Source organism: Hoplias malabaricus, chromosome 17 (assembly GCF_029633855.1).
Source record: "Hoplias malabaricus isolate fHopMal1 chromosome 17, fHopMal1.hap1, whole genome shotgun sequence".
Lineage (NCBI taxonomy): Eukaryota > Metazoa > Chordata > Actinopteri > Characiformes > Erythrinidae > Hoplias > Hoplias malabaricus.
This window is the reverse complement of record NC_089816.1, coordinates 16,244,002-16,266,455: the sequence shown is the minus strand read 5'-3', so window position 1 is coordinate 16,266,455 and position 22,454 is coordinate 16,244,002. Positions and strand designations below refer to the sequence as shown.

At 42.5% G+C, this 22,454-nt stretch overlaps 1 protein-coding gene across 2 annotated transcripts in view; it reads right to left on the bottom strand.

Moving 5' to 3' along the window:
• far1 (fatty acyl CoA reductase 1) overlaps positions 1-14,007 on the bottom strand; it is a 28,425-nt gene extending 14,418 nt beyond the window's left edge. For both annotated transcript variants that reach the window (XM_066648801.1, XM_066648800.1), the window contains exons 1-3: positions 13,885-14,007; positions 1,300-1,512; positions 515-690 (exon numbers count right to left, since the gene is read on the bottom strand). In XM_066648801.1, coding sequence (XP_066504898.1) covers positions 515-690; positions 1,300-1,488 — 365 coding nt within the window. In that variant the 5' untranslated portion in view covers positions 1,489-1,512; positions 13,885-14,007. The remainder of the gene's footprint in view (positions 1-514; positions 691-1,299; positions 1,513-13,884) is intronic.
• Between the last annotated feature and the right edge of the window lie 8,447 nt (positions 14,008-22,454).

Genomic DNA, 22,454 nt, shown 5'->3' with positions numbered 1-22,454 from the left:
GTCAGTGTTTTGTGGTTTGCCTAAGTCAGTTAATATGGGATAAAACAAGCCTTTTTGATTTGGAGATTTGTGGGAGAAATTAGACACGTTTATTGACAAAGTCACAGGATTGTTAAGCTTTAGGTTCAGTTTCTCAAACTTCTGTAGCGCTTCACAGATGATATTATTTTCCTGCTGCTCTCCAAATGAGCAGCTAAGCACAACACTTTCATTTAGCTGATTCAGGTGTGTATATGTCCTCAGGTACTCTTTTCAACTCTACATTCCTGCACGATTTAAGCTGGAATGGAAAATACCAATAATAAGCCAGCTTCAGCTTCTCTGTATGATTTATTCTGGGCCTAAAAATTTTTTATAATGTCCATAAAGCTGTGAGATACATCTAAAACTAATAAAATAATAAAAAAGTAAAGGGTTTTGGTAATCCCTGGTTTAACTGTGTAATCTGGTTACTTCCCACACAGTTACCAGAAAGAGCATTTAGTGACCAGCATGGGCTGAGCTCACATCTTACTTTAGAGGTTCATTGAAGCGGATGGTGGCAGCGCAGTGGAAGACTATGTTGATGCAGTCAGCCAGCGTGTCCTGGTCTTCTTTACTTAGGTTCAGCTCTGGCTGGGTGAGGTCACTGTTAACTGCCACAATCTTCTCTGCAAAATCTGGCTGATCTTCTCTCAGTCTGTCGAAGAGCTGGGTTATGAGAGCAATGAAAGATCAGATAAACAGAGGGATCTGTCATTCTGCCACTTTGAAGCTAAGTGGGCACCAATGTCTAGAAAGATGTGTGTAAAGATAATAATACTGTGGTATAAGTTAAGAAAACATACGCAGGAAGTAATAAAACTACCATTCCACCCAATCGAGCCACTGTAACTTCACTCAGCATTAAAACATTTACAGGCATTAATGAAGGACGTTCTGAGCCACACTGCTGACTTGGTAAATGAATACCTTGAAAAACATCTAGAGGTGTATATTTTATTGTATATTTCAGTATTTAAATACCCCTGTACTATAACAGCATTGACACGTTGTATTTTCCATCAAGCGCTTTGAGCTTTTCAAAGATGTTGTGCATCACATGACACAGTGCTAGGCAAGCTAGGCATCGCACTCAGCGCTTAGGGAGGGTGTAAATTAGGCATGAATTCCATGATTTCCATGGAGGAAACTTCCTTTGCACCTCCAAAGGTGTCAATACCAGCTTATTATATTAGTGTTACTCTATACGGAAATCGAGAAAAAGCCCAGTAATGCTCATCCGCAACATAAAGCCACCAACTGTGGCTTTGAACTCACCCTGCAGTTGATCATGTCTGCAACACGGGCTCTGGGGGACTGGCCTGCTTTTGGTCGGACCAGGACAAATGCAGCTTTGACCCCAGGGCAAGACCGCAGGAGCTTCTCCAGAAGAACTTTCCCCATGAAGCCCGTCGCACCCGTGATGAGCACACTCTTCCCTGTGAAGTACTCTGGAATAGTGACCATCCTGAGCCCTCCTCTGTCACACACCTGAAACAACAACACAGCAGAAAATTGGCTTCATGAGGGCAGATCTCAGGAATCTCAGTTGTTGAAAGTGCCTCTGTAAGTGGGCGTGAATAACGGCATTCATGAATAACAACACATAGACCAGAAGATGGCAATTAAACTCAGGGAATTAAAGTCAATGATTGTAATGTTCAACAAAATAAGCAGCAATATAATTTTTGGCCAGTTTTAAAGGTTAAATATGTTCCACTACTTTATAAAAAGTTTCTCCAGTTAAGTATGCAACCTCCTCCACATCACATCTATTTTTATTCGCCTATTTGAGGAGTAATTTTAATCCTAGCCCACATTATCAAGACATCACCATGTCACAGTGTTTTAACAATTACAGATGGAGACATTCAGCATACAGGGTGGGCCATTTATAGGGATACACCTTAATAAAATGGGAATGGTTGGTGATATTAACTTCCTGTTTGTGGCACATTAGTATATGGGAGGGGGGAAACTTTTCAAGATGGATGGTGACCATGGCGGCCATTTTGAAGTTGGTCATTTTGGATCCAACGTTTGTTTTTTTCAAATGGGAAGAGGGTCATGTGACACAAACTTATTGGGAATTTCACAAGAAACGTAACTTTATTCTTTCATGAGTTGTTTACAAGTTTCTGACCACTTATTAAATGTGTTCAAAGTGCTGCCCATTGTGTTGGATTGTCAATGCAACCCTCTCCTCCCACTCTTCACACACTGATAGCAACACCGCAGGAGAAATGCTAGCACAGGCTTCCAGTATCCTTAGTTTCAGGTGCTGCACATCTCAATGTGCCACAAACAGGAAGTTAATACCACCCTCCATTCCCGTTTTATTAAGGTGTATCCATATAAATGGCCCACCCTGTGTGTGTGTGTGTGTGTGTGTGTGTGTGTGTGTGTGTATATATATGAATCAAAAGGCAAAACTGTGCTGAATGACAGTCTGACATTCTGAAATTGATGCCAAATCTTGATGGTCTTGTTTATAAAACAGACCTAGTTTTTAATTTGTTCTATTTCAAGAAAAATCAGTATTAGGCATTTTCCCTAAATCATTCATGACGATTAACTGTCACAACATCTACTGCTTCTGAAAACAAGAAAACAAATGAGAATCGATAAAAATTAAAATCAGTAAACGGTGAAATATCGCCACGAATACTGAGTCAACTGAGAAAATCGTTCTTTCATTCACCTTCTGCAAGCACTTCATCCTGAACAGAATAGCGGTCTGCCCGGAGCCTGCTCAGAATCATTGGACACAAGGCAGGAACACGCCCTGGACACGACACCAGTTCATCTCAGGGCACAGACACACACCCACCCTCACACCTGTGGACACTTTTGTACCAGCATGTGTTTTTGGATTGTGGGACAGGACCAGTGCACACTGAGGAAACCCACGCAGACACAGCGAGAACACACCACGCTCCTCAGACAGTGACCTGAGGAGAGGATCCCAATCAGCAGCCTGAGACAACCTGTTGCTGCCCAAGTATATCGAGGAAACTGAAAGAGGTCACACTGACGTAACTGACGTAAGGGGTCATCAGTGAAGTCTCCAATAAAACTGGATTCACAGAAACATTCAGAATGTGACTTTGCAGTCTTAGATAAAGCAGCCATTTTCTTTACTTGCTGTTCTTCATGTTCTGAAACAGCCACTATATTGACACCTAGTGCACTGGATGTATTAGAGAGTGTGCACCAAATCCGTTTTAAACAAAGCCACACCCTTGTGGAGGTATATTGATCTCATATTAATTAATAATTTTCATAAACACAGTTTGGTAATAAAAAATGAAGTATTGCTCCTTTATACATTAACTCTGTGGATGAGGTCCACAGTGGGGGTCCATGTTTTCCCTTCAGCACTGTCAGCCCTGGGCTCTAAGTAACAATTATGACGTTCCTGATAACAGCATCGACTCACATCTACCAAGCGGAATTCTAAAAGCAGAAACATTATAAAGTGTTCACTTAGGAAACCTTGCGTGCTTCTAAGCTTGTTGTCGTCAGTTAGAGTTAAATATCTGTTCGTGTGAACCTCCTCTGGCATTGGAAATGATTAAATCAGACCACGCTGCTCCCTAGATACAGCAGGCCTACGCTTTACTGCACACGACACCTTCCTGAGGGGAAAGCTACAGTTAGAAGAAAAATAACAAAGCCTCACCAAGACTGTTTCAAGGAAATACAAAAGAGTTAGTTAAACCAGCTTCACCAACTCAGTGGTTTTAATGGCTTTCTTCACAGGTTCCTGGCTCGAGCCTCCTTTATGCTGACAGTAAACCAATACTGCCCATTCAGTCAGACAGTGGCTTAATGTAATCTCTCAGTGCCCAAAGCTTATGGAGGTCAGCCGTGATCAAACACAAACACACTTCTTCTCTTCCAGAACAAGCTAACTGCGGGTTAAGGTGACCATTAATCCAAACTGGTAGGCCTCTTTTTTCGCATTACTCTTTATTACACTCATAAGTAAGCTATTGCATTAAAGGAACACTACATGAGATTTGGGTTTTTTCGCTCCTGGGGCTCCCCCTTAGTGCAATTCATTTTTACAGCACTGTACTGAAATCAGTTAGCCCTTTTCCACCAAAATAACTCTGGTTCTTGCATTGGTTCTGGTCTGGCTTATAACCTTGGTGCGAACCAGCCCGCGTTTACACCACTTTTAGTGGAACCGAAGATATGTCACACAATACGTCATCAACAGAGGGCACTGCACAGTGGTAGTAAACAGAAATGAGAAATTGACAGCATGCATAGATGAACTTGTGGCAATAAGACGACATAGAAGACTACATTGTACTCTCTTCGTGGGTGTCACCATTGTCACAATGCCCGGAGCGGTGGGCGGCCCTAGACAGGTTTGGGTCACTCTGGAACAGCTGCATACGAGCCTAAGGTCAGCATGGACACCAAGGTACCCAGACTGTGCAGCAGAAGAGAAACTACCTAATAGCAACAAATGCTGGATTACTTATTACACATATGCCATATTTAGCCCTCAGAATAAGAAGAACTTTCCAGAAAAATGGGTAAAAAGAAAAACAAATTAGGTTCATACCAGGTGCATTATAGAAAACATTACAGGTAAAACAGGTTCCACTGGCCTGCTGTAATATGCTCAGTTTCAGGAGCCTCATTTCTGCCAACCCGGCTAAAACACATTGTTTACTGCATAACACAGAGCAGCAAAGACCTCCAACCCAGATACAGGGAGTGTGACAGCACAGACTGAGTGATCATATTGATACATTCCTCAAGCTTTACATTAGCAACTTCAATGTCCCCCTCCTACTGTGACTGAGACCTCTAAACATCTCTGTTAATCAAAATGGAATATTTAGAAATTGTCAAAAAAAAAAAAAAAAAAAAAAACACACACCATGGGGTGGCACAATGGTGCAGCAAGTAGTGTCGCAGTCACACAGGTTGTGAGTTCAATTCCCGCTCCGGGTGAAAGTCTGTGAGCAGTGTGGTGTGTTCCCCCTGTGTCTGCGTGGGTTTCCTCCGGGTGGCTGTCTGTGAGGAGTGTGGTGTGTTCCCCCTGTGTCTGCGTGGGTTTCCTCCGGGTGGCTGTCTGTGAGGAGTGTGGTGTGTTCCCCCTGTGTCTGCGTGGGTTTCCTCCGGGTGGCTGTCTGTGAGGAGTGTGGTGTGTTCCCCCTGTGTCTGCGTGGGTTTCCTCCGGGTGACTGTCTGTGAGGAGTGTGGTGTGTTCCCCCTGTGTCTGCGTTGGTTTCCTCCGGGTGACTGTCTGTGAGGAGTGTGGTGTGTTCCCCATGTGTCTGCATGGGTTTCCTCCAGGTGACTGTCTGTGAGGAGTGTGGTGTGTTCTCCCCGTGTCTGCATGGATTTCCTCCGGGTGCTCCGGTTTCCTTCCACGGTCCAAAAATACACGTTGGTAGGTGGATTGGCGACTCAAATGTGTCCATAGGTGTGAATGTGTGACTGAATATGTGTGTGTCGCCCTGTGAAGGAGTAGCGCCTACTCCAGGGTGTGTTCCTGCCTCACAAATAGTGATTCCGGGTAGCCTCCGGACCTACCCTGACCGTGAACTGGATAAGCTCTTACAGACAATGAATGAATGAATATTACCATCATGCCTTAAAAGTGGCTTAGACTTAAATGTACACCTTTGCCTTCATTCAGTACGCACAGATCCATGAATATAAAATTAGTCCCTCTGTCAAATGACTGTCAAAGGGCACTGCCATCAGTTCATTGCACTCAATTTTAAAGTTTATTTAAAAATATTATTATTGACAAAGCCAAGAGATTGTTGATCGATGGTGATGTCATGTTGCTTTCCATTCTTGGCAGTTTTTCTTGGCTTTTTATTGTTCATATTGATATTGGAATTATATCGTATTGACCGAAATTAAGAAATATATTGTAATACAAATTTTGTGCCATATCGTCCAGCTCTAGTTAGGCTTCTGAAAAATTAATGTAGGGCTGCACAATATTGAAAAAGAAATATGGCATACAAAAAACAAATACAGCAATTGTCACCAAATGACTCAAATAGATGTTTTTGGAAAGAACTAAACTCTACATCTGATTTTGTAGGAGTGTGTGTGAAAACAGACACGTAGAAATACATTGGAACATAATACATAATAGATAATAGAATACATAATAGAAAACATTGGAAATGTCACATTACACTCTGAAGACTTTGACAGTTGCAGGAGAGCACTGTTACTGCGCCTTTTAATATATCAGTTCACCATGACGCCACTATATTTTATCAGGCCAAAGGCAACTGATCAAGAATGACTGCAACGGGTAGTTCGCTGTGCATGCAGAGCCTGCTGGTCTCTCACTAACCTCTCATCTGTGTACCCAAGAAATCTTGAATCAGAGTAAAAGAGGTCCAACCAGCCAAGTCTCTTATAGATCCGTCATGGAATACGAATGCCATGCACCCAAACGACAACACAGACATGTAAACAGGGTTAAACACTTGATTCTCACTGGAAGGGGGGCTTTAAACACTGAGATGAATGCTTAACATAAAGAAAATTAAAGAGAAAACACAAAATATCTTTCCTTATAAATGATGACTAAGATTCAGCCTGATAATAATAAAGCAGGCCTGTCACTCCATCTGGAGCAAGCGAGATCCTACGCATCTCTGACATTTCAGTAATAAATCAATTATTAATTCCTTCAGATTTATATTTAAACATGAATTAGCTTTATTCATTTTCGCAGACCTACATGTGTTTTGTTTCTAAACAATTTTATCCTCAGTTTAGTCACTGCCATTTCCACCCACATGCTCCTCCAATCACCTGATGAGACCAAGATGTCCTAAAACACTTGATGCCTGGCCTTGGTTCTTTTCAACCTGAGGTCAGCACAACATTATCGGACAGCTCAACACGCTTTTAGGAGCACGCTTCACCATTCTGTAGCTTACTGGCACCCACATTGGCTATAGGTCACGGGAACAGTGGGAGGGCCATCCTATGCCCTTAAAGGGACAGAGGGATTTGTGCTCTCTGGGACTCGGCCTTGAATGGCTGAGTCATGTACGGGAATCGAGCTCCTGGTGACAGAACACTTTCTTTAGAAAGGGGCTATGAATAAATAAACACAAACATTCATTCATTCATTATCTGTAACCACTTATCCAATTCAGGGTCGCGGTGGGTCCAGAGCCTACCTGGAATCATTGGGTGCAAGGCGGGAATACACCCTGGAGGGGGCTAAACACAAACAATGAAATATAATTGTGTGTGCTGTTGCAAAATTTGTACTATACAACTCCCCTCATCTAAGTATCTCCAATCAGACTGCCACCCTGGTGTCCATGAGATAGCACAAAGGCAGGGTTAAACTGCGTAAAACAGGCACAAGCCGAGCGGTGAAATAAAATAACTGAGCAGAAAGGGCAAAAAAGAGAAAGGGAGAAGCAAGAGGACTGAGCTAAAATGGCTAAATCGAGAAAATTCTTCTTCTGTGCCTCACTTCTTTTGTGGCTCATTATCGTTTAAAGAAAGAGGCGCTGAAACTGGTTGTTCTGAACTGGTAAGAAAGGTGCTTGGTCCTTGTGATATTTCATGGTTTTTATGCCCCGCACAGCCCTAAAAACCAATGTTGAACAAGCTACATTTAACTTAAACTCCAGCCCTGAACCTTACCCAGCAGATGAAACTGAAACAGTCCAAAGGCTGCCGTGTTGTGTACAGTTTCCATCCTCGTACATGCTGCCTTGCTGTAACACGGCCTCCTGGATTCTGTTGTCTCATACATACCACTACACTGTCTTGCAAACATCACACACCTTCCCTTTCACTTGTCAGTTACACTTCCTCCACGTCCTTAATATAACCACATTCTGTGTCTTTATCCAAAAACAACAGCAGATTTAAGACTCTCTGTCCATCCACAAGCTGAGGACAGTTGGTGTCAACATTCACAGTTATCACTGATGGTTTTTCTCAGGTCAGTGTGGGTTTCTCACTTTGCTTCGTCCTCTGGGATTCTTATTATGGATTTAAAACTAAGGGAACATCTGTTCATGTTAATTTAGTTGTCACCATTCATTAATCTGCAATTCAGGGCTGGACGATACGGTATATCAAAATACATTTCTAAATTCTGGTCGATACGATATAATTTCAATATCGATATGAACAGTATAATATTTACTGAAAAACATCCAAGAACAAAAAAAAGAATCATGACATCACCATCAAACATAAACCTATTGGCTTTGTAAATATTAATATAGTTATACTAAATGTTTAATTATTATTGAAAATGTGTTTAAAAATCATAATTGTTACTGAAACTTGGCAATACATATTGATATTAATTTATTTTCCATCCTTAATTGTGACTGCGATTCAAAGTCTGGATATTTTCTATGAAATAGAAAGGATAAAGTTGTTAATAATTAGGTTCCTAAAAAACATTGCTAGTAATGAGATAAACCTGCAGATCTTTTATTTGGAAATCACAAGTGCACTTCTGATATAAACAACACCAATTTACACTTTAAATTTCTCACAAACATAATTTGAATAGTAGAGTATTGTTGAAGTTGTTGATTATTTTCATTCATTCATTATCCAGTTCAGGGTCGTGGTGGGTCCAGAGCATACCTGGAATCATTGGGCATTGGGGAATACACCCTGGAGGGGGCGCCAGTCCTTCACAGGGCAACACACACACACATTCACTCACTATGGATACTTTTTGGAGTCACCAATCCACCTACCAACGTGTGTTTTTGGACCGTGGGAGGAAACCGGAGCACCCGGAGGAAACCCATGCAGACACAGGGAGAACACACCAACTCCTCACGGACAGTCATCCGGAGGAAACCCATGCAGACACAGGAAGAACACACCACACTCCTCACAGATAGTCACCTGGAGGAAACCCACACAGACACAGGGAGAACACACCACACTCGGAGCGGGAATTGAACCCACAACCTCCAGGCCCCTGGAGCTGTGCGACTGCGACACTACCTGCTCCGCCACCGTGCCGCCCTTTGTTGATTATTTTACACACAATAATAACAACAATGTTGGTTCTAATACCCCAAAGCAGAGGACTAGATATTTTATATTTAAAATACATTTGTATTTCATAATCAAAAATATTCCAGCATTATGTCCTGTCACTAAATACAGGTTTAATTTCTATTTATTTTATTGGTAACTCATCAGAATAGAGTTAAAAGCTCTACATGTCCATTGTCCATCCACCAGACACATTTTTTATTATTTTATTTATTTTAGGATATTGAAACAAATATTGATTCCAAATTTGGTCTGCAATGAATGTTTGACACTAAAAACCACACCATAATCTAGGCAAGCCATGTCTCTGTGTCCAAGTTTCGTACTGAACCATTATAGACTACAAACTCAAGCACAAAAAGCAGCAGACAAATTGAATTTCAGCACAAATCTCATTATCATGAAAAATAAACTCATGTGAAGAGGACCAGACCTGGACTGGAAGTGGTTATGCACACACTAATAAGAAACAAATGCATAAGAAGCAAAACCGCAGGCTGGGGGTGAGAATGTGATTGATAAATACAGCTATCACAATGAGAGCTGGAGAAACATATAAAATATTAACCTGCAGCTGACTTTCACATAGGGCTGGACAATACGGCCAAAATGTACATTACGATACATTTCTAAATATCAATAATTCCAATATCGATTAAAAAAAAACATAAAAGCCACAGAAAAACTGCCAAGAGGGAAACATGACATCACATAACCTCTTGGCTTTGTCAATATTAATATCCATTCATTATCTGTAACCGCTTATCTATCTGGAATCATTGGGCGCAAGGCGGGAATACACCCTGGAGGGGGCGCCAGTCCTTCACAGGGCCACACCACACTCCTCACAGACAGTCACCCGGAGGAAACCCACGCAGACACAGAGAGAAAACACCACACTCCTCACAGACAGTCACCCAGAGCCAGATCGAACCCACAACCTCCAGGTCCCTGGAGCTGTGTGACTGCGACACTACCAGCTGCGCCACCGTGCCGCCCCTATTAATATATTTAAAGTAAATTTAAAGGGCAGTGAACTGATGACCGTGCCCTGTAATTAACGTCAGTCAGTGACAGATGCTGTAAATTATGTATATTGAAATACAGAAAATGTGTTTAAAAAGCATATATTGCGTTATATATCGATATTGAATTATTGTCCAGCCCTACTTTCACACTAGAACCTGTTTGTGCTGGTTCTGCCGGCTTCTGATCTTCACTCTGCTTTCCACATGTCACTTTTACAAACTTTGCTTTGTCTCGGTCTGAGTCAGATGCAGTAAAGACCTGTCAGACGGATGAGGTGTTCCTTTACATTACAGATCTGATTCATATTTTGCTTCATTCATTACTGAAATACTAAACTCATTAAATAAATACTAATATTAAATTTGGCAGGCTCCCTTTGATGGCCGACGGAGTTTGATGATTCACATTTCGCACTTAGATGTGTTTATAGAGTCACACTTTTTCCCTGTACATCCATCTACTGAGCTTTTAGCACACATCACATGAGCACAAGTGTTTACAGACAACTTTTAAAACCAAAGGTGAATTACCATTCAAACAAATGGAGCGTAACTCACATAGAGAGGGCACAATCTCACCCTTTTCCACAAGCGAAGAAAGTTCCGGGCCTTAATGAATCATCTGTGACCTGCTTTAGTCAAAATACCACAAGGATCAAAAACAACAGCAGTCTAAACAGCCCTGTTTAGAGCGTCCGACCCTGTTCAGGATGTTCACCCCGACCCGAGATCACAGCTGTTTTCACTCTTTCTTCTCCATTCTCATTCTTATTTCTCTGAGCTTGTGGTGTGTTTATCTTCATCTTTGTGCTCTCACATTAATGCGGGTCCAGCGATGTGATTGGAGAGACACAGACGAGGGGGCAGGGCAATTCTAAAGCGTAGGATGCAGTGCAAAATCAGATCATCTCATTTCATCCCATGATTGGATGATGACCACCTGACTGGGTGGTCTTATTGATGAAGGCTCCAGATCCCATATCCATGAGCACATCCACTGAACAAATGATCACTTGTATTTTATAGCTTCCCTTTAAATCAATTAATAAAAAAAGAACAAGTGCAGACGGTCTACGTTGCAATCAACCATGCAGGGGTAGGGTGAGGGAGATGAACAAGGTGTTTTAGGTTCTTCCACCTTAAATACGTCCTGGTGGAGGCTGCATCCAGAGAACTGTCCCATAGTGTTGTGCAGGGTGATTCTCATCCAAAAACTACTCAGCACTTCTCAGAGTGAGGAGGGAAAGCAGCCGCCGCAGTGACACCGGCATTAAACGGACACTTAACTCAGGAAAACTGAGCTGGAGGAAGAAGCCGCAAGAAGGAAAGCTATTTCATCTGTGCACACGGCATGAGAGGTGGGCGTTTGCTTTTTGCTGTTCGCTGATCTTAAGAACTCTTTGCTGACTGATCCCTGACCAATCCAGGATCTGCCCACCTCTTGCAAAGTGACTTTAGGTCCTGGATTTCACATCCTCACTTTAAAGAATTGATGCACCATATGGATACAGCCTCGTAAAATGCCACTTGGGCATTGGAGACGGTTTAGGACCAACGTCATGAGAATAAAATGTGCTTAAAAAGTATTTAAAGACTTCAGAACTCACAGAAAGGTGGGAATAAAGGTTGAATGGGGTGTGTTACATGTGTGGGAAGAAACAAACCAGCAAACAACTTCATGTACCGACCTGAGATTGAGTAAATTCTCAAACACAGCAGCAGACAGCTTCTCTTCTGTGCTCTTTCCAACCTTTCTTCCTGCATTTCTGTGAGTTTTCAGGTCTTTAAATACTTCTCCAATATCTGTTTCTTATCTCATCCTATTGGCTCTAAAGAGAAAGTTTGGAATCAAGGTTGAATGGAGAACAGGTGAGAAGTTTTCTAATACTTTATGCCTGGCCCATACTGCAGGCTTTGCGTCATCGTCTTCAACCGCATTTTCTTCCCTCTCCCCAGCCAACTCTTCCAGAGGGACACGGAGGTGCTCCTAGGCCAGTCAGGACATATAACCTCTCCAGCAACAACGTCGCATACCGCCTGACATCATGGAGTGCTCACGTAAAGGCTCTGTCAGGACAGCGGAGTGGTAACATCTTGTGATCCTCATTAAGACACATCAGATAGGACAGAACCAAAAAACATGTGATTATTACTCTGGGGACGCAGGCTAAAGTAGAAAATGTGTACAATATAACTACACACTAACAATAGGTTGTATGTCATACATGTCCCCCTCTTTTATTCATTCATTCATTCATTCATTATCTGTAAGTGCTTATCCAGTTCAGGGTCGCGGTGTGTCCAGAGCATACCTAGAATCATTGGGCGCAAGGCGGGAATACACCCTGGAGGGGGCGCCAGTCCTTCACAGGGCAACACACACACACTCACACATTCACTCAGACACTCACACCTACGGACACTTGAGTCGCCAATCCACCTACCAACGTATGTTTTTGGACTGTGGGAGGAAACCAGAGCACCCGGAGGAAACCCACGTAGACACAAGGAGAACACACCACACTCCTCACAGACAGTCACCCGGAGGAAACCCACGCAGACACAGGAAGAACACACTCCTCACAGACAGTCACACGGAGCGGGAATTGAACCCACAACCTCCAGGCCCCTGGAGCTGTGTGACTGCGACACTACCTGCCGCGCCATCGTGCGAAGTTTAAATAAATTTAAGTAGATATTCTGTGGCAGTGGGGGGGGGAATTCTATGTAAGCTCTAGAAAAACAAAACCCCAGTAAAATAGGACGGCTGGTCAACCTAGTTTAGCTTCTTCATAATCGAAGTAAGCCTCGGTTTTACCAAATACAGACTGATAAACTGATATATATATTAAATTGATGGAGTTTGGAAATAGGTCAGAACTAAGACTGCATTTTGATACACGGACCCACACAAACATCATATTTTTACATCTGAGGAAACAATAAAATACAAAAAGTTATGACTGGAGCCTTTTTTGGACCTTCCACTACATTACAGCGCCCACTGCACCTCATGCCCAACCAGCAGAGGGAGCGCTAACTGTCTGAGGGCGTCTTTCTGAATGCTATACAGTTATGTACGGTATTATATAATGCCTCAGTGTCCGGAGTTTATTAGTGCTACACAGTTTTAGAGAGTATTATCTAACTCCTTTCAACGTTGCGTTTATTAATGGCCCACAGTTAGAGACAGTATTACAGTATTATCTAATACCTTGCAGCACTGGCTTTATTAATATTAGAAAGTCACACGGGGTTATCGAGTTACTGTAGATGCGAGGAGGGAAAGGACAGCTACTACATATGGACACTCCTGAACATAAACCTGGCCCTACACTAGCAGTTTGGACACAATAACGGAAACTTGTATCCATTAGGTATTCTCCTGGAAGTTAGTGGATTTCTCATAATATAATTTTCCAGCAGAGAATAAGTTTTTGCAAGAAAAACGTTGGAAAAAATCTGTGGAGAAATATTTAGAGAGAGAGAGAGAGAGAGAGAGAGAGAGAGAGAGAGAGAGAGGAAAAGAGAAAGCGGAAAAGAGAAAGACATACGAACATAGAGATAGGGAGAGCTAAGAGACGTGGATTCTACAGCGGAGAGAGATCGAGATACTAAAGGAGAAGGGAGAGAAAGAAAATCAAAGAAAGCGAATATAGGGGAGGGAGAGAGAGAGAGACCTCCAGATAACACACATCAGCTTTGCATCCACTCTAAATCACCACAACCACATATAATACAGAAAACAACAACAGAGCCTTGAAAAGCCGCCGCTTACCTCAGAAGTGTACCGAGTGTGTGCTATCTCCTCGGGTCTGCAGGTTACAGTGTGTGTTGGAGCTGATCAGTAGCGCCGCTGCCCGCCGCATTTACACGCTTCTCTCACTGAGAACTGAACAGGAAACGCCGTTGAAGCGGGTTGCCAGGTCCTGACGAAATACCACCGTCAGCTGACGTCACCATCTACTAACGGTTATCAAATAATTGCATTTTTAAAACTTAAGTCTCCAAAAAATAATGAAATAATGAATAATGAATGTTGCATCTCCTTGAACAAATATTATTTTTAAAATTAAGATTTACTATTACAGATAATAATTTTTCCATTAATCCTAAAGTAGCAAATTGTTGAGGAAGCAGCAAGAGTAAATCTAGATAGGAACACTCCCTACTTTCAGCCATCTTTTCAAAGCCACTCCCCCTAAATGCATGAATATCACTGACTGACTACAGCTGGAGGAGTCCCCCAGGCAGGGAGCGCTGGAGAAAAGAATGCAATCATTTTATACTTCTGTCTTTCAGTTCTTTCTTTGTTCTGCAGTGAAAGTTGCATTTTTACACAACTAGCTTGCTAGTTTTCAGCAATGTGTAGAATCATGTGAAGGACTAATGTATGAATGTGTACATACAGGGGGTCCTCGACTTACGATGTTGATCCGTTCCTACGTCGCGTCGTAAACCGATGGATCGGAACATACGTACATACTGTATGTAAATAACATACTGTAAGCACTTATCCTATCCTAACACCTATCCTCCTGGGTCCTGAGCCGTGTAACCATGTATTCTTCCGCCGTGCACACCAAACACGAAGTTTGAGTTATGACGTTTACGACGCAAAACCACTTAAGTCAAAACAAGGCTTTATACAGTAAATGGGAGATGTGTCGTAACCATGAAACATTGTAACTCGGTACTGATGTAACCTGAGGACCTCCTGTATTTGATTTATTATTAATGTATATTAAACAAAACAAACAAACAAAAAAACTACCTGTTTAAGTTTTTGCCATTTAGTTCAACATGAAATTTTTATACTGTGTGTCCCCTGGTATTTAAAAATGCTAATAAAGTAATTATTAAGATTTTAATCTATATTTGTAATATTTCACATATAAGTGAATGTGTGAGTGTGTATTGCCCTGTGAAGGACTGGCGCTCCCTCCAGGGTGTGTTCCTGCCTTGCGCCCAATGATTCCGGGTGGGCACCGGACCCACCGTGACCCTGATCTGGATAAGCGCTTACAATGAATGAATTATTGAATTTTACATTGTGTTGCAATTTTTTTAAACCTTATGATGTTATAAAAACACCAACCAGCCATAACCTTAAATCTGCCTCCTTGTTTTTTGCCCATTTTTTCACCTCTACGGACCACAGATGTGCTGTTTGCAGTTCTACCGTTACAGATTGTAGTCCATCTACTGCTCTGCTTACTTTGTTAGCACTATTTCGTGGTGATGTGTTAATGTGTGTCTAACAGAGTGGACAGTGAATGGACACAGTTCGGGCTCTTGCTCAAGGAAGCAACCTGGAAACTATATCCCTATCTACTGTGTGGTAAGATATAGTCAACACTAATTCAGTGTGAAGTAAACAGAGTAGAGTCTAAATATACTAGATATTCCTCAAACATAAGCCAGGATTTTCTCACTCCTGCTGCCCTGGATATTTCACTAATACTCTGCTCCTAAGTGCAAGAGAGTTCACCTCAGTTTATGGTAAAGGTCACTCTTCCCAGTGGTCAGCAGCTGTGTGCTCTCTGGCTGTGCATAAGGTCATTTACTCAGCCCTTCTCTCCATGCCATCCCCCTCTCTCTCTTACTCCGAGAAGGAGCTGGGATTTACAAGCTTTTACTCTATAATCCAAACACATTACAAATATTCTGGACAGATTTTGTTCATCAAACCTATGGATATCTATACACAGTTGGTGTGGGATAGTGGAAAACACAACAAGACTAGGGTTTGATTCACATATTGGGCAGGTCCTTGGACAAGACTCCTAATGTTGTATTAGCCTACCATCTGAAATCAGTCAAACCAAGACTGAGAATAGTCCACCAACTTAAAATATCAAGCCAACAGCATCCTGTGGGCAGCATATTGTGTCACTGATGAACGGCTAGAGGATGACCAACACAAACTGTGCCACAAAAGATGAGCTACTGTCTCTGTCTTTACATCTACAAGGTGGATCAATATGGTAGGTGTGTATCAGAGTGGAGAGTGAATGAACACAGAGTTGAAAACTCCAGCATTCACTGATGTGTCTGATCCACTTGTACCAGCACAACACACACTAACACACCACCACCACGTCAGTGTCACTGCAGCTCTGAGAATGATCCACCACCCAAATCATGCCTGCTCTGGTCCTGTGAGGGTCCTGATTACCGAAGAAATGGGTGAGGCAAACAGTGCTCCTGTATGCTCAGTGGAGCTGAGAGAATGCTCAGTAAATGTAAAAAGGAGGTGGTCATAATGTTATGGCTGATCGCTGTCCCACCTATCCCCGCCCTCTGTATATAGCCCCTCCCACTCACAGCCTTACTGAGAGTTTCAGGTTTTTTTCTGGACGCGCATAATTACCAGTCTGCTGGTTCACAGGCCAGGTTGCCAGGTAACATCACCCTGGAGATTGCACTTGGATTTGGTTGCACAACAGGTGGATTATTATTTTGCTCCTAGGGCAGCTAATGCCACACACACAGTGGAGGAGGAGAGTTCACGACACTAATGCACTCAAACCTTGTTTTAACATCAGATTCTTCTTTAAAGCAAACAGAATTGAGTCGTGTTCATAGTTACTACACCTGCTTATGCCCTTCATACTCTCTCTCTCTCTCTCTCTCTCTCTCTCTCTCTCTCTCTCTCTCTCTCTCTCTCTCTCTCTCTCTCTCTCTCAGGGACAATGTGGTCAAAGCATATATTTAGTTAAATCTGCCTTCTGACTTTATTCTGAAAAGTAAACCCCCAAATTTAATAAAGTTAAATAAATAAACATATATCTTATAATACGGGTGGCATGGTGGTGCAGCAGGTAGTGTCACAGTCACACAGCTCCAGGGACCTTGAGGTTGTGGGTTTGAGTCCCACTCCAGGTGACTGTCTGTGAAAAGTGTGGTGTGTTCTCCCTGTGTCTGCATGGGTTTCCTCCGGGTGACTGTCTGTAAGGAGTGTGGTGTGTTCTCCCTGTGTCTGTGTGGGTTTCCTCCGGGTGACTGTCTGTGAGGAGTGTGGTGTGTTCTCCCTGTGTCCGCGTGGGTTTGCTCCGGATGACTGTCTGTGAGGAGTGTGGTGTGTTCTCCTTGTGTCTGCATGGGATTCCTCTGGATGATTGTCTGTGAGGAGTGTGGTGTGTTCTCCTTGTGTCTGCGTGGGTTTCCTCCAGGTGACTGTCTGTGAAAAGTGTGGTGTGTTCTCCCTGTGTCTGCGTGGGTTTCTTCCAGGTGACTGTCTGTGAGGAGTGTGGTGTTTTCTCCGTGTCTGTATGGGTTTCCTCCGGGTGACTGTCTGTGAGGAGTGTGGTGTGTTCTCCCTGTGTCCGTGTGGGTTTCCTCTGGAATACTATCTGTGAGGAGTGTGGTGTGTTCTCCCTGTGTCTGCGTGGGTTTCGTCCGGGTGCTCCGGTTTCCTCCCACGGTCCAAAAACACACATGGGTAGCTAGATTAGCGACTCAAAAGTGTTCGTAGGTGTGAGTGTGTGAGTGTGTGTGTGTGTCGCCCTGTGAAGGACTGGCGCCCCCTCCAGGGTGTGTTCCTGCTTTGCACCCAGTGATTCCGTGTAGGCTCCGGACCCACCGCAACCCTGAATTGGATAAGGAGTTTCAGACAATGAATGAATGAATGAACCAATAATAATAATAATAATAATAATAATAATAATAATAATAATACAACAGTTCAGAAAATGCAAATATAAAAATAAATAATGCAGTGTTTCTTACATTTACTTGACTTTCATTTGTTTGCAGACTGGGATAAAATAATCTTTGCCAAACTATAATTGTTGTGAGATGGAATGGCACCGTTAAAAAGTGGTAAATGCTTTATCGTTCTTACTTGTTTTGGAATGTGTTGCAGGCCTGAAATGCAGGAATTGGATATAATAACAAATGTAAAAGCAAAGAAGTCAAAGTAAATTAGCATTTTCCATAATGTCCCAATTTTTGCTGCTGTGGGTTTGTAATAATAAGCAGGCAGAGGGTATGTAATTATATTTGTACACTGAGGGTTTTATCATGGTCACTGGAGTGGGGCTATGGACTGTGGTCTCTCTCTCTCTCTCTCTCTCTCTCTCTCTCTCTCGTTCTCTCTCTCTCTTTCTATCTCTCTCTCTCTCGTTCTCTCTCTTGTTCTCTCTCTCTCTGTCTCGTTGTCTCATTCTCTCTCTGTTGTTTTCTCTCTCTCTCTCTCTCTCTCTCTCTTTCTATCTCTCTCTCATTCTCTCTCTCTTGTTCTCCTCTCTCTCTTGTTCTCTCTCTCTCTCTCTCTCTCTCTCTCTCTCTGGGTGTGACTGAGGTGTGAACAGCAGTTTAACTGAATGCCACTGTGCACTGGAGTGCAAGACACTCCGCTGGAACTCAGCCAATTTCAAATAAATTCCTCTTCTCTTCTCTCCTCTTCTCTGTTCTGAGGTTGAGCTCATTTATTATATGAACTGTAAGTTATTTAGTTTTCTCTTTGGTTGCTACGTGCTACAGTTGAATCTCTGTTGTTATTATGAGTCATGTTGTCCAGGGTGGGCATGGTGTGGACTGTGGCCAGTCTTATATTGTTATGTGATGCTGTTGGTCTTTGTGTGGGGCCAAACACCCCACTGTTTACAGGTCTGTCCCTCTGCCCGTATAATCCGCCTCACAGGAAAGTGTGGAACTGAAACAACTTCATCTAACTCTGCTCTGAAACATTTGCACCGCAGCTTGGGCATAGGACTGATTAACAACAAAATAATATATAAAATGTATCACAACCAGGTAAGTGCACAGAGAATAACCACAGAACTCAGTGTAATATAACCACGTTAATAAGCATGACACAGCAATGGAATGAGTTGTGACTTAGCTATAGAACCATGAAAAGCTGTACTGGTTTCTACTCAATGTTGATAAATTTGGATTGCATTCAGCCAGAGCAGCTTTACAGAGGTCAGATTCTAACAGTGGTTGATTAGCTCTGGACCAAAAATGCCACGAAGCCACTTCAGCTCATCCCAAAGAAACTGAATGATGCTCGATCACTCGACACAGAGCACAGTCCCAGTGCTCCACAGTGGACATCTAGTGTAGGTCCACTATGTTTACAATCACAAACATCTGAGTCCATCTGTTGTTCTGCAGGGTTTCTCAACTGTTCCTCACTTCTGGCGTCTGTTCTTGAGACGGAAGATAAACTACCACCTACAGGTGAAACACTGACAATATCATAGTAGTTATTCAATATTATTTATTTACAATTATAGCATCAAGAGCAAGAGTTCTTGGTAAAAACACACCTCAAACTGCAATCCACCTTTTGCTTTATGCTTATAAAACCTTTCTTTGCTTCTCCTCAAAGATCTGCCTGAATATGCTGGGACAAGCTGTGCTGAGTGGAGCACCAGTGGAGCTACATTTGAAGGTCTGCGCAGTGCTTCTCGTTTCCTGTATCTTGTGTTGTACACAGAGACGCTGCAACAGTATCCACAATAGCAATAGCAACACGTGTTTTATCCATAACAACATCCGTTAAAGGAGGATCCAGTATTACATTCAGAATAGTCTGGAACTGTTCACAATGGTGCTGATAGGAACCAGACATTTGAAGGTTTTAATGCCCCGCAAACTCTACAGCACACGATAGATAGATAGATATGAAATGATATTTTGGATATATTCGTAGCAAAACTGTCCACAGAAAAACATTTTTATTGCTTTTTCCACTATATTACAGTCATCAACCGTGTTTCCCTGGGTTTTTCGCCACCACTGTAAAATATATTGTTAGAACAGTGGTTTAAAAAAATATCTCAATCGAATCCCTATGAATGACTTTGTTGACATCTCAAACATAGGTCTGTGCGGACATTTTGAAAGATCAGTGGAATTCCCCTATACCTGAGGTCAAATGACTGTTGCATGGCATTTTTGGGCTTATTTCTTTAATAAGAAATAACAATGTCAAGTAAAGGGCTGCTCAGGGAGTCTTCTCTGGCTCATTAGGGCTTCTTCTACAACAGCTGAAAAGCTCTGTCCAAATAAAATGCACTGAATGGAATTAAATCTTTTGATGAAAAGGTCACTGGCGCTGGATGGAAATGTCTGAGGCTTTTGTCGACTTTGTGCCCGGTTTTATTGGCCCAAGCAACCTATTTACAGCACACAAACCGAAAGCAGATGATGTTACATCTTTGACCTTCATGAAAATCTCTCCTGCTGTGTTCAGGCCTGGAGGCTTTTCCCCAGAGCTCTTCCCAGCCATGTATGTTTATATCTGTGTTTTAATGGGCACAGACATCTTCCTCTTGGTCAAATGACCAGCGCACTGAATGAATTGTTTCAGCATGAAATTGACCCCCATGAACTGAAAAAAAGGTGTGACTTGCTGTGTCTATCTGAGCATGTCCTATAAATCGCATCCCAGAATGTCAGAATCGGACGGTGTTTGTGAATAAGTGAATACAGCACCCTTTTGGACACACACAGGGTTTGTATATTCTCTACAAAAACAGCATGAAATGAAGCAGAAGACTCTGGAGCAACTGAACATGAGCTTAAGGACGTGATGATCAATCATGCTCAAAGCCAAGTGTGGCCTAGAGGGGTAAACAACAGCACAACAGCATTGTACTGTGGGGAAGTAGAACCTAACCCCTTGACAGTGGTTACTAAATGACCCAGAACCCGCCCCCTATTTACTACAGTGACCCCCCTCCTCCAGCTGTATATAAACCTCCAGGCTGAAGTGGCAGTAGAGATTTAAGGATGGCCAGCTCAACTCTCTTGACCACTGCAGCTCTCCTCTGTCTGATTGACCCATCACATGCTGATATTCCTGCATTTCTCAATGGTAAGAAGAGCTTGAACATTTCTACCACACTTTAATGGCACCAGGCCATAATGCGATATGCCTCAATGTACAGTCTCTTAAACAATAACTTACTGTTGGTTCCTTATGCTTCTTTATGGGTAGTCCACAGATATGGCAAAAGATTTTGCATAATTATATGGTAAAGAAGGGCGGCACGGTGGCCCAGCAGGTAGTGTCGCAGTCACACAGCTCCAGAGGCCTGGAGGTTGTGTGTTCGATTCCCGCTCCAGTTGACTGTCTGTGAGGAGTGTGGTGTGTTCTCCCCGTGTCCGCGTGGGTTTCCTCCGGGTGCTCCGGTTTCCTCTCACAGTCCAAAAACACACGTTGCAGGTGGATTGGCGACTTGAAAGTGTCCGTAGGTGTGAGTGTGTGAGTGAATGTGTGTGTGTCTGTGTTGCCCTGTGAAGGACTGGTGTCCCCTCCAGGGTGTATTCCCGCCTTGCGCTCAATGATTCCAGGTAGGCTCTACCAATGATTCCCCTGGGCTCTGGATGTCTTTAAAACCTCCCTCATAGAAATTCTTAAACAATAGTACAGTGGGACCTCGAGTTACGAATTTAATTTGTTCCAGAACCGAGTTCTTAACTGGAACTGCTTGTAACTGGAACGAATTTTCCCCATTTAAAATAATGGAAATTGGATTAATCGGTTCCCGCCCTCTGACAAGTCCTCAAAATGTCCTAAATTATGAAAAAATGCATGTTTTTCAATATGAAAGACTCACACAAAACTTAAAATTACACAACAAAATAAATATATGAAAAAACATATACAAAATATATAAAGAAACGTATAAAATACGGTGCAGTAATCTTACTTTGGCGACAGATGAGCGTAGCTAACGGAGAGCGGCTGAGGACAGAGGGAGGATACTGGCATGGAACAAAGCGTAGATAACAGGACAGTTTAAACAAAACTACAACTGCACTTTCTAAATTACTTCATAAATTAACATCAGCTTCTCCATTTCTTCGTGCACAGCTGACCTTACTTGTGTCAAAATTGTAGTGCCTTTCGCTGTTTTAGCTCTATTGATTGCGTCTTTTTTGCAGCATTTGTGGTCTTCTTGGAGGCCATGGTGCACAATAAAGTTTGCAAAAACCACTTTACACAAAACAATTGTAAAACATTCTAACGAACGAGATACGACTTGATACTGCGCGATCACACGTGAGAAGAACGTGGTGGCTGCATGCGAGAGGAATCTGTGAACGAACACCATGCCAACTATCGGTCGGATCCCGAAGATCAGCTACTCGGGCAAACATTCCTAACTGGATCATAAATTTTGCTCGCACCTCTACTCGTAAGTCGATTTGTACGTATTCGGAACACTTCGTAACTCAAGGTTCCATTGTATTATAAACACACTATATGGTGCCTGAGACATTTTTTTAAATGAAAGATAAGATTCATGGTGAAAAGAAGTACGCAAAGGGCACTACTTTACTATTGTAAACCTTACAAAGTAACACTGAACTGTTGGTCATTGTTCT